The 12,428-nt window shown below is 32.4% G+C and overlaps 1 protein-coding gene across 17 annotated transcripts in view; it reads right to left on the bottom strand.

Moving 5' to 3' along the window:
- Positions 1-766: 766 nt before the first annotated feature.
- bru3 (CUGBP Elav-like family member bruno 3) overlaps positions 767-12,428 on the bottom strand; it is a 725,341-nt gene continuing 713,679 nt past the window's right edge. For 16 of the 17 annotated variants that reach the window (XM_083128184.1, XM_083128182.1, XM_083128183.1 and 13 more), the window contains 2 exons: positions 8,452-8,616; positions 767-5,882 (listed from right to left, as the gene is read on the bottom strand). In XM_083128184.1, the coding sequence (XP_082984310.1) occupies positions 8,489-8,616 (128 nt within the window). In that variant the 3' untranslated portion in view covers positions 767-5,882; positions 8,452-8,488. Of the gene's footprint in view, positions 5,883-7,951; positions 8,020-8,451; positions 8,617-12,428 lie in introns of all 17 variants that reach the window. The other variant, XR_014442124.1, reaches the window with a different exon arrangement.

Raw genomic sequence — 12,428 nt, forward strand, 5'->3', positions numbered from 1 at the left:
TTTTCAAGTCCACTTTATATATCTATGGGTAGAGTTATGCTAAAGCACCTACAGTTCAACTCATTCACCTCCCAATTTTTGTCAGGTTCAATTCTGTTGCCTCCTAAGTACATTCCACAGTACTTGGAATAGTGGGAGACATCAACAGAGGTGAATGGGTTGAAGTGTGTATCTGAAACATTGAATTATGTTACCACTTGGTCTTCGATTATAAGGCAGTAATGTTTATGAGGCCCTTCATTCATTTCCAAGTATCAGAAAGGGTACAAGATCAAGAACGAAATAAAACATCAAGAGTTTTGGCTTTCTTCATCAACTTTATTTATCATGTTATAAAGTTTCTTTTGTGTTGTTGAACGAAACTTGTTTCAGCATGTTCATCCAAAAGCATCAATACTTGAAAATTTGTATATAACAAGATCTTTGGTTCTAGATGTTAGTATAAGAGTTTTTTCGCTATGGAATTATGGGTTTGGTCTCATAGCTCTGTTGTATGAACACTGTGACAAGAGACATAGGCTGCCTTTCAACTACAAACAAGAAAAGCCTGTAGAACATTAGGCAATACTAAAAATTTGAATGATCCATGCTGAAACAGTGTTTGAATCAGCAATCACAAATCCAAGTAAATAAAATGAAACAAAACGGACATATCTCTGGAAAATTGTTTCAAATACATACATGGCAATTATAACTTACATGACTCACAATGTGGAATATATCTTACAGCCACGTGAGACACGAAAGAATTCCAGATTTATGTCGGTTTTTCTTTTTTTTTTTGGATTTAATTATTAGTCTGGGCAATATTAGTAATAAATGAAGCACTTGATGTACAACTTATACATTTTTCTTTTCTTGCCCAGCATATACTATGCAATATGAATAATGCTATGATTATGGCTAGCTAATGTGATTTCTAATGATTCAGCTTTTTTAAGGGTTAATAGACGAAGAAAGAAAACAACAGAAAGCCCAAAAAAGCTAACTTTATCTACGCTTTACTATCTAATAATAATATTCTGTTACAAATCCTTATAGGCTGTTGTTTCCTTTCTATGCCTTTTAAACTCTAGCCTGCTAACTTAAGTAGTACCATAACTAATAAAGAGTTTACATGCAACAGAGGTTAGAGTATGGAATGATGTGTCAAACACATCGAACCGTTTCTTTACCTTACGCAGGTCAAAATGTGGCCTGTGAAGGTCTCAAGCTCAACACACTGATATGCTATTTAGCTGCTAGTTCTCCCTCCCGTTCTTTCAGTAGAGGTGAAGGTTAAACTGATGATGTCCTATGTATATAACATTTGTAAATGGCAAACATCAGTCTTACATCATCACAACCTACATCTGCTCCTGTTTCTGATTATGATGGCACTTTAATTTGTTGTCGCAGGTTTTTAAAGTTGCTGGAAGATATAATACTGTATTTCACCTGCATTTTAAAATGCGCATGGTCACAAAAGTGCACATAATCTCAACAAACAAACTTTCACTTCACTATTTTTTGTCTTGACATTCTATAATATATATATATCATATATAACAGATAAATGAAAAAAGTACACACTTCCTTAAAAAAGAAAAAACAGGCTCCAGAATACAAAGTTATCAACAATAATTGACAAGAAAAATATAATTTAAGTACCTATGACTAGACAGTGTTTAGTTACAAAAGTTTCCATAAAAAGACTAGAACAAGAAATCACAAGTTACAAAATTTAAAAAATAAGGAAAGAAATTACATAACAAAAGACCAAGTTTTCTGCAGCCATCTTTGGCATCAAATGTAAGAGGTAGAAAAAAGATAACTTCTGAAAGCTATCTTGACTAGATCAACATCATAATCAAATATACGATCCAACACACTGACTAGATGTCAAGTCAATAAATTATGATTTTTTTTATATTCAAACACTCACAACCATTTTATGGGCAACAATCCTTTATCCACGCTCCAACCTCTTGGTATAGAAATATTATTTGTGTTAAGGTGATTTTTTTTTTCATTTTTTTGTAGAGGTGATATATTTAAAATGTCTCTGTCTAACTTTGGCTTAAATAGCTAAGAGGACAAAGAAACCACTGATGGGCTGTTCGTAATAATTGCCAAATATCTTGATTCATTGCAATCTATCATTACTCAGTCCTCTAACGGTCCCAACTGCTTGGTCCCATATAAAGCAAATTAACTTATTTTTTTCTACCCAGTACAAAATAGTGGATTCTTCCCTCTTAGCATAATATGGGTTTATATATATGAGTGTAGATAGTTTTTTTTACATTTGCTCCTTGTCTACTACTTGGTATGTAGTAGTCAAGAAAAAAATATATATATGTATGTATATATAATATATATATTTATATATATTGGTTATGAATTTCAGGGGAAGGAACAGTCTAACTTCTGACGTTTGGCTGTGAAAGTGTGTGTGCACTAACTTGTTTTGTGTACTCTTACTGCATTTTGACAGGGAGGAAGATTCCGGAAATTTTATGCGTTAATTTGTCTTGAGATTTATTTTCCTGGTTTTTGTTGCGTATTGTAGCTATGTAACACACGGTTAATGTTTTATATTTTTTTACCAGTTTGTCTGTACAGGGTAACTATATCTGAAAGAAACGAGTAACATGACAGTTTAACTATAGGCTGTCACATGTTATCTTCAGTCTTGCATTTATGCTCTCCCTGTGTAATGCAGTGATAATTTTTTTATTGTAATTTTTTTTGTGTTGATACAAATTATACAATGTCTCACTGTCCTCCCATAGAAAAATTGTCTTACTATGAACCGTGGGAGAAAGAAAGCAGATTATCAGGTGAAAACCCTGATCTATCTTTCTCAAGTGGCACATTCAATGATTTTTTTTCTTTTAAAAATTGTGAAAATTGTAAAATAAAAACCCACAATGAAGTTGAGAGAAAAAATGTGCCCCCAGTACACTAAACCCCACAAGTGAGCACTATATCTCCGAAATCTATAGAAAACACCACTGACTGCTTTGACAGAACATTTACACAAATAAGAAAACATACCCTGTATCCATGGATCACTTCAAAATGCTGTTTAGGGTTCAAATGTAGAAATCATCACCTCATGTGTACTAAAACATGACCTTTCTTATCCCAATTTCACATATTCAGACAGAGAGAGAGAAATCTGTTTGTCATTCTCTTCTTGTGCACAAAAACATTCACTAAAAACTTCTGTATTACGAACTATATGTTCATATAGGTACAATAAAGATATAAGTGTTACATGTGTTTATGTGAGCATAAAAGCAAAATATTAATTTAATGGATTAATTGTTATAACAAGAAAAAGTAAATAAAAGGTATATAGCTATTTACAGCGAAAAACATCTTGCCTTTCACCTCTCGAGCTGTTCATCTCGTCTCATCTCTTTGTGGCTATATAAAAATGTGCCGAGCAGAATGAGAAAAGATGAAGTTTTTGAGAGCTGAAAAATATAAGTCTCTCAGACCATGATTAAAGAAGACATTCTGTACAACACCAGTTTTCAGACCTGGTTGATAATCTGACTTACAAACAACTCCTTGCAACTAAGCTGCCTCTTACAGACAGCCATAATTTGTACTGCACTGGATTTAAATCAAGTACATTAAATAGAGAATTCTATGTATTTTTTTTACAAACATTCCAAAAACAGAACCTATAAATAATTGAAATATCTAAAAATAAAATATAAAATGTTGGCACAGGTGACGATTAGTATTACGTGACGTGTTCACTATGAAGTTCTAAATGCAGATTATGGATTAGAAAAATTAATTTCTTCCCCTTTACACATCATGATAACATACTTATCAACGGACAGTCATGATTGCAACAAACTCTCATGTTAGTATTAAAAATACAATTTACATAAAAAGTGTACTCACAATGTTCATATTCTTTAAACAACTAAAAATATTTCAACTTCTAATTACAATTCTGACATTTTCTATTCAAAAACTCAATTATTGTGAAGAACAAAGAATTACTCTTTATATTATTTCCCAACAATATACAGGAGCATATACAAATATCTATACATCCAACCTTCCCTAACGTGGTTCATTCGTACATGTCTCAAGAAATCTGATGTATCTGGTTCCACAGTAAAGCTTATAAAATTAAACTGTTATGATACAGATAACAAAATTTTAACAGTCTAAGGCTACAAATAAAACAGAAGCCAATTTAGATACTCCAAATTTTTCTTTTATAAGTAACAGAGGAATGTTATTCAGAATAGGAATGCATTAGTGTCCCAAAATTATCTATATTTTTAAAATAAACTAAAGCATATAGAAAAAAATAACTTCTATTTTAAAATCAATGTGTAAATATCAGTGGATTTATACTAATAAGTTAATCTTTGCAATCAATGACATGTACTCTACACTGAATTCAGGTGGTTAACTCTCCATTTGTTATCGCAATTACAGTCCTGCCTAGTGACAGATTGAATTTCCAATATTTTCAACAATGGTGTTATATTGCACACATTTTCCATTAGCCTATGGATGTTAAATTGTAAACAATTTCTTTGGATTCTTTTTTGGTAGTGTTGAAGTTTATTGTAAATTTTCTTATTTCCTTAATTTCTTAAAATAAGCTTTCTAGATGCGTTCGGCAACTGCCAGGAGTCACTACAGCCCTAGAAAAAAAATACTTAAAAAAAAGGACTGGCAGCTTGCAGTAAGCTCTAAAAGTTTATAACACCAACCTAACATGCCTCCAAATAGGCTATTATATTGACATTCAACTATTCGGCAACTTTTTAACAATTCAATCAGTACGTACATTTTGGGAAAATTCACTACAATTTCTTTAAACTTTTGATTGTAAAACATACTGTTTGAAATGAAACAGTAAAAACAAAAATGTAATAACGTAAATAATATCGCTATCTTTAGCTGGCTTCACTGGCATTTTGGAGGAGCTATATATTATATACTAAACTCTTCTTCCATATCGCAAATACTATACTACAAGTTCATGAATATTTGATACTTTACAGTTTATATCTAAGTTTGTAGAAATATTACAATTTTTACCATCTCATATAAATACTTTTAAGTTATGATGGATAAATTAGTGGATACTTGTGCAACTTAGCAATTATATGCTTTTAGACTCCGAAGGTAGGCAGCCAAGATCAAAAAAATGAATACTTTTAAATACCCCTCAGACTGAAACCAGAAGGCACGTAAAATGTATATATAATCCAAATACATAAGAAAATTTATCTTGCAAAGGACATGCCTTCTAGTTTCCACAATCTCCTTTTTTCTTTTTCTTTTTTGTACAGCTAATATTCATGCTGTTAGTAACAACAGGTCAGTAAAATTATAAACAATGAAACTATTGAAAATTAGTGTATCACAGTAGATGTAAAAGTTACAATTTTTTCAAGAGTATGCAATACCAAAATAATCAAATTTACAAATGTATACTTAGGGGCATATGGACAAGTACCTGATCTCCGTTATTGACCTCCGGAGACTAATAGCAAAGGCTCAAGCAATGTGATTTTTTTTTCACTGTAGTATCTTGAAATATTTATAATAAATACAAGTTATAATTGTATAATATGATAAGAATATAAAGCAGCTACTCACTACATATTCCTAGATCTAAATGCTACATGTTTCCTAATACTCGTCAGGAAGTCTCGAATGATTCTTTTTTTTCTTTTTCTGTTTAACGACAGTTAGCTCTGGAGCTATTTCTGTCTTTCATAGCTTGTCGTCGGACACTTTTACTTGTGATGAGATCATCGTAAGAAGTATGAAGGTCATCGCCACTCCGGGTCGTCTTTAATGTTTCTCTTTCTTTAAGTAGTTTATCTTATCTTCATCCAACAAGAAATCTACATTGTTAAAAAAAATGAGCAAATTAAAATTATATAAATAGGAATGACACATATTGTAACTCAGAAAAGCAGAATTAAGTGATTTTTTTCTTGTTACTTTGCTGACTTATAAAATTGGAAATTTTCATTCATATATTTTTTTCTAATTTGTGCAATATAAACTTTCTTGTCAAATGATACAAATTATATCTAACATTAGTATAATATGAAAGATGTAATATAGAAAGTCACCAAAACTTATCTGTCTGGCTGTTTTGTGTGATTATTGTGATTATTGTTGAACATAGTAACAAATAAATAAGATGCACACACACACACACACACACACATTGCTCTAGTACGCAAGCACAATATATCTTCATTCATTTACATATGTAATGTCTTGAACATCTAACAAATAATTGCTTTTGGCTTCTGTTAATTGTTGATAATTTCATTACAATGAAAGCAGGTGTGTATTATTTTTTTAAATATTTTTTCTTCTTTCACACACAGATACACACTCACACAAGCACAACAATTCATTCATTCATATATATACATTAGGGATGAGTCACATTAATACATACTCTGTCAGTTTATTGGTTTAAAATTGTCAATAGCTAAAGCGTTAAGTACTTGTGAAATGAACCTGTAACTTAGTCAACTTGAAATATTGGTTCCAATTAAAAGTTTTAATTGTATTGAATTGGTTTGCAGTTAACTGTATTTGATTCAATTAGATTGAATTAGTGTAGAGTTAATTCTATTGGATTCAATTGGATTGAATTGATTTACAGTTAAGTCTATCGGATTCAAGTGGATTGAACTGATTTCTAGTTAACTCAATTGGATTCAATTGGTTTACACTCAACTCTATTTGAGGACTATTTCCAGCTGGGAAAATTCTAGCATTTTGTTATTATTTTTTTGAATATAAAGGTATAATCCATTTACTTTCATTTGGAAAATAAGTTTCTGAATATGCAATTTCTGTTTCTAATTCAAACCGTATTGCAATTACTTGGTTATGTATATTAATTAAGAAAGTTTTGGGCATCAATATATTCTACAGGATACTGGTATTTTATCACTATTGGTAATAATTTCAAATTGGTCCATCCCTAATGTATATATGTGAATGAAAACATGTACATTCCCTTTTTCTGTCTCTATAATAATCTGCAAACAAACAGAATTATGAGAAGAGGAAAAATATGATTACTCCACTGAAAGCGATTATTTTGGGATTCCAGACAAGATATAAACATTACTGCTTCCGCATGTTGGGCTAAAGAATTTGAATGATGGTGAATCTAAACTATGCAATCTTTTTGCCACATTTCTAGATACATTTTGCAACACAATAATTCAATATCATTCTTGTTTGAATACAAATCTCTAAACATATATAATATAACTGCATTCACACACTCGTAAAACTGTTTCAAAATAAATTGTTCTAAATCATGTGTTGTCAATAGTTTTGTGCTTGTGTGAAATGTATGCATATTGAGAAATGATATTCCATAATTCAATATATTAGTTATTTGGCAGGCAAACCAATTACTTCTATGATTTCAAATACATAATGACACTCAATGCATTTTTATGGCACACTATCTAAATCTATGTATACATTTTATATAACATTTAGGTGTTTATACACTGAAATACATCACCAATAATTACTAAGGTGCCCTAAGATTTACAGTTGCATGGAATTAAAAAAAAAAAAAAAATTATAACTGCCATCTATATTACAGCAAAGAAAAACAACATATTGAAAGTTCAGCACTGGTCTATTATGTCTAACAACGGGAGTCAATTTGCATCACAAGTTAAGAGTGGCTGAACAATTTGCAAGGAAGGTAACAGACAAGAAACAATAACAAAATTACAACTATTGAAAAAAAAAATATGCATATGGATATATATATAAATATGTATATATACACATGTCATTGCATAATTGCAAATACACTTAAGTATCACAGGGACATCTATTGTGAATTGTGAAACTACAGCATGTTAAAAAATGACAGCACCACCAATATGACAACAATATCACAACAACTGCCACTTACTGGGGTGCCGTAATTGTTTATGTATCTATGGCAACCATATGGGGCGCGGCAGGTAAGATTCCATGACACTGAAGGATGGTGGGAAAAGAGTATGAATGGGATGTTTGACATTATGAAATACAATTTTAAATATTAATTTATCTTCTATAAATACTTTTTTTTAAAATAAAATCATGTGAATGTTTAATTCCTAACATATACAGCTGCACACACAAAGTTATCTCTCGTAAACAAATTAATAAAAAAAAATCACAAACAAGAGTTTGATCCAATATTTTTAGCATTACTAGTTTTGAAAAAGTAGGACCTAATGAGCTTTTTTCTTCCAAACTGACAAAATTATAACTTACACAAAATGAATCAACAGCTGATTTCTTATACACTGTAGTTCTACCCACCATGCCCTTACTTACAGCTACATGTTTGCTAGTCTCAAAGTTTGGAGAATAAAGAATTAAAATAAAACTGAGTGCAGTTAAGAAAGTAGGACTGGAAATTACCTGGGCTTCCCTCAATGATCCTACGCTAAAGTTGAGGTTAGTACGGGCGGTTTGCATCCTTCGGCCTTTTAAGTTGTACCTTCAATCGCTTCATTCCAATCTGGAATCCATTCATAGCTTGTATGGCTGCCTGTGCACTGGCAGGATTATCAAAGCTTACAAATCCTTTAAAAGACAAAAGAGATGCCCATTGAAATGCAATTTAGTAACATTAGGTATACATCGTGTCCGGCTTAAAAGTATAATAAAAGAAAAATTAATGACTTCTAAGTTTATTAAGATTTTCCGTACAGTTTGCTCCTATTTATAGATGCCTAATGCATCTGGAATATGACCAGCAATGCTGTACAACACATGCAATGAGCTTGAGTATAGGTTGGACATTTGTGGTGCTACTAATAGTGCACATATCGAGATGTATTAGGTATGTAAAAATTTTTTTTTTAGTTACTCTATAGATATAAGATTGATTGATTTGGTATTTTAAGTCTATTTTATGCACAGTAAGGCTAATCAGGACTGGACCTACAGTTTAAAGTGGGATCCGAAGCACTTGCCTCCACCGGGTATCGAACCCGGGACCCCTTGTGTATATATAGATAGAAGAAAACTGTATGGAAATATCTTAATAAACTTAAAAGTTATTAATTTTTCTTTTATTATACTTTTAAGCCAGACGCACTGTATAAGCATATTAAGAACAATCTGTGTTCTTCTCGAGTCTTTTATTATGACCTTTATTCATATTATTTTCCTTCACCCATCTCATGTTTCTTTGTTCTATTTGCCCTAAATTGGATGGCAGAGCAGTCTAAATCTAAATCCCCAATTATCCAAATCCAGTAAGATTTCAATCCTGGATCTGATATCCCAAATCCTAGAACCAATATATAAATCCCAAATACTGGTTTTTCTGGTTGGAAGAGTCTGATGTAGCTTTGTTGTTCACTTTGTCATGTTCTATGGTGCATTCTGTTTGTCCAGTATATGACAGCCCACATTCATACAGAATACACCTGGTATTTGGTTTCTCAGCATAAAAGATGAGTTCGAACTCTAAAAAACCAAGATCATTGACTCAGAACTTCAAATACCCGTGAATGTGGGACACCGTTCACTGGACAACAGGACACCGTAGAACAGCAACAAATGAACATCAAAGCTGTTCCTACCAGAAAAGTTGGGATTACCACAGCACAATATCAGCAAGGTTACAGAATTTTATTAGCAGGCACCAGAATCATAGCCAAATGTGTGAGTTAGCATGGTGGTCTAATCAGTAGGGCATCTGATTGCCACACGGAAGACCTGGCTTCAATGGGTGGGGGGTAAGGTGGCTGGAGCATGGTGCTGATTACATCACCTCCAAAATTGCCTGAGATCAAGAATATGTGGGGCTCTACTCCCACATCCCCTAAATGTCTCTTCATAGTACTATATGCATGGAGAACTTTACCTTACTGTGAGAGAAGAGTAAAAAAAACCATAGCCATTGTTCAAGAAAGCCCAAACTTCAACAGGGATACGGGATTCTCAGCACACATTGATATCTGTTGTAAATGCTATTTTTAATACACCATTTCAAGTTTTCCACTGAACGACCCTTGTATATACAATAAATAAGAATTGTTGTGGAAAATCAGGTCAAATTTTCAGGACACCAATGAATTAAACACTGTAGTACAACACTCCTTTGAGGACCAATACCTGCCAAATAGCTTTTCATTGGCGATGCATCTGACAGTGCATATATTCCATTCTCCACTGCTTTATGGCTTTCAAGCAAAATTTTTGGACCAGTGTGGGCAGAAGCAGTATCAATAAATTAGGGTGTACAGGTATGAATGTAAGACACAGCATGCTCCGATGCCAGGGGTCCCAGTTTTGAATCCCAGCCTGGACATGGGTTTTCTTTGCGAGTGTCCCTTCATCAATTTCATCATATTATCATTCATCCTCATCATTGCAATTATCGAAAAGTGGCAGATGAGCAACGCGAAATAACAAAAATAATAATAAAAAAATAAAATTAACATGTATTCCAACCCCCTTTCTCTTTCTGTTTCTTTCTCTTTCAATTTTCTTACATTGTTTCCCTTTTTCTTTTTACTCACTTATGTTTTCTTCTTTGTCCGTGTTTCTTTCTCAATTTGTCTTTGCAGGGAACCATACTCCCCTCGAACTATGAAATATTTTAATGTGAACCTATAAAAACGTATGAAAATGATATTTACGATTTTTTAGATTTTGCAAGTATTTCAGTATTGTCCTTGTATAAATTAATGGGTTGTCAGCAGCCTGTAATTTTTAATTATAATAGTTTAGTAATTTAGAAATAATGCAAGGCTACCAGGTGTCTCAATTTAATGGGGACAGTCCCTTCCGTTTGAACTGTAGTTGTAATGCAAAAATTTATTTCTTTTTGTTAACTTACATTGGGACATGTTCTTCATTAAAAAAATCATTGGCAACATGCATAATTTAATTTATAAATATATTATTTTCTAAACATGGAATTATCATGGCTGTACAATCATGCTAGAAGTTTGAAAACAATGTTAATTTGTGGAATACAGTACTATTCAAATACTTCTGAGATTTGAACGTAAATAATAAGCACTAAACTATATGCCATGTGACAACTTTTGTCTCTAAGTGACTGTATTGCTGATTGTCAAGTCGATCGATGAGTCGAATTTTTTTTTATTACTTTGGATCATGTTATGCAACTCTACAATTGTATGTCTAGCTGCAACACTACCATATCATTGGTGGTCGTATCCAGGTGTGAAATTGTAGCGGACAGGGGGAATTTCCTCCCACCAACAATCTTGTTCTAAAATTTTCTGGGTGGGGGGAGAGTTTTTGTTATAACGAGAAAGTTAATCAATTGGTTTTGACTTCAAATATACTTTACTAAGAATAATATAGAAAATATACACAAAGAATAATGTTTGTCTCTGTGTGCTTAATCAGTTTCTTTCTTTCTTTCTTTATATCTGCTAACAGCATGGGGTTAAAACATAACACTATAGTCATAGATTAGATTTGAAAGTTATAACTAGGGCCCGGGACTTTATGTCCTATAAAACTGTAAAATATGTATGTAATTATGTCATATAAATTGGAAAATATGTCATGAAAAATTAGAAATGTGTCAAAAAAAATGCAGAAATATTCCCAGTAAAGCCAAAAATATGCACCACAGTACTCTCGAAACTCTCCCATACCTGATAAAGTATGTAGAGTTGGGGCTGTAATGTACCGAATGTTATTTTTACTTTTGACTGCCTTTTGTGAAAAGCGTAAAAGGCAAAGAAATGAGAACGAAACTTCTTCACTTCCCGTGCAACAATGAGAGAGAACATTTTTCCTCAATAATGATTGTATGGCTATCAATTGTCGGCGGGATAAAAAAAAGTGGGGTATTATTGTTCTGTACTAAGAAAAGACGTCATCTTTCTTCCTAACTAATTTTCAGATCCTGCCATCAACAATATGAACTATCCGTTGTGCAAAAGCTACGAAGAAAAAGTTATGAAATAACCGATTATGTGCTAGAGAATTACGAAATTATACAGAAATATGTCTTATTACAACAAAATAGGAGAAATATGTTGTAAAAATGCAAAATTGGTGAAATATGTCAAAATATGCTTTATCAAGTTTGTCTATTTTGGCTGATATGTAAAGATATCACTCCAGTATTAGATCAGAAGCCAAATGAAAAATATGTTATAACATAAAGTCCCGGGCCCTAGTTATAACATATTAGACTAGTAACCTTCGTAGGTGCAAAGGGGGATGGTGAGACCAAGGGTGGTCATACCAGGCACTGAGACAAAGAGCCCAATCTCTAAGGACACTGAACCCAACAATTCGTGGAACACAGTAATTAGCCAAATCTATTATTTTTCTCATCTTTCGTCAGCTACCAAACCTACATAAATGTGTAATAGCAAAAGCATGTAATAGCA

Source organism: Lepisma saccharinum, chromosome 9, assembly GCF_977018435.1.
Source record: "Lepisma saccharinum chromosome 9, izLepSacc3.1, whole genome shotgun sequence".
Taxonomy (NCBI): Eukaryota; Metazoa; Arthropoda; class Insecta; order Zygentoma; family Lepismatidae; genus Lepisma; species Lepisma saccharinum.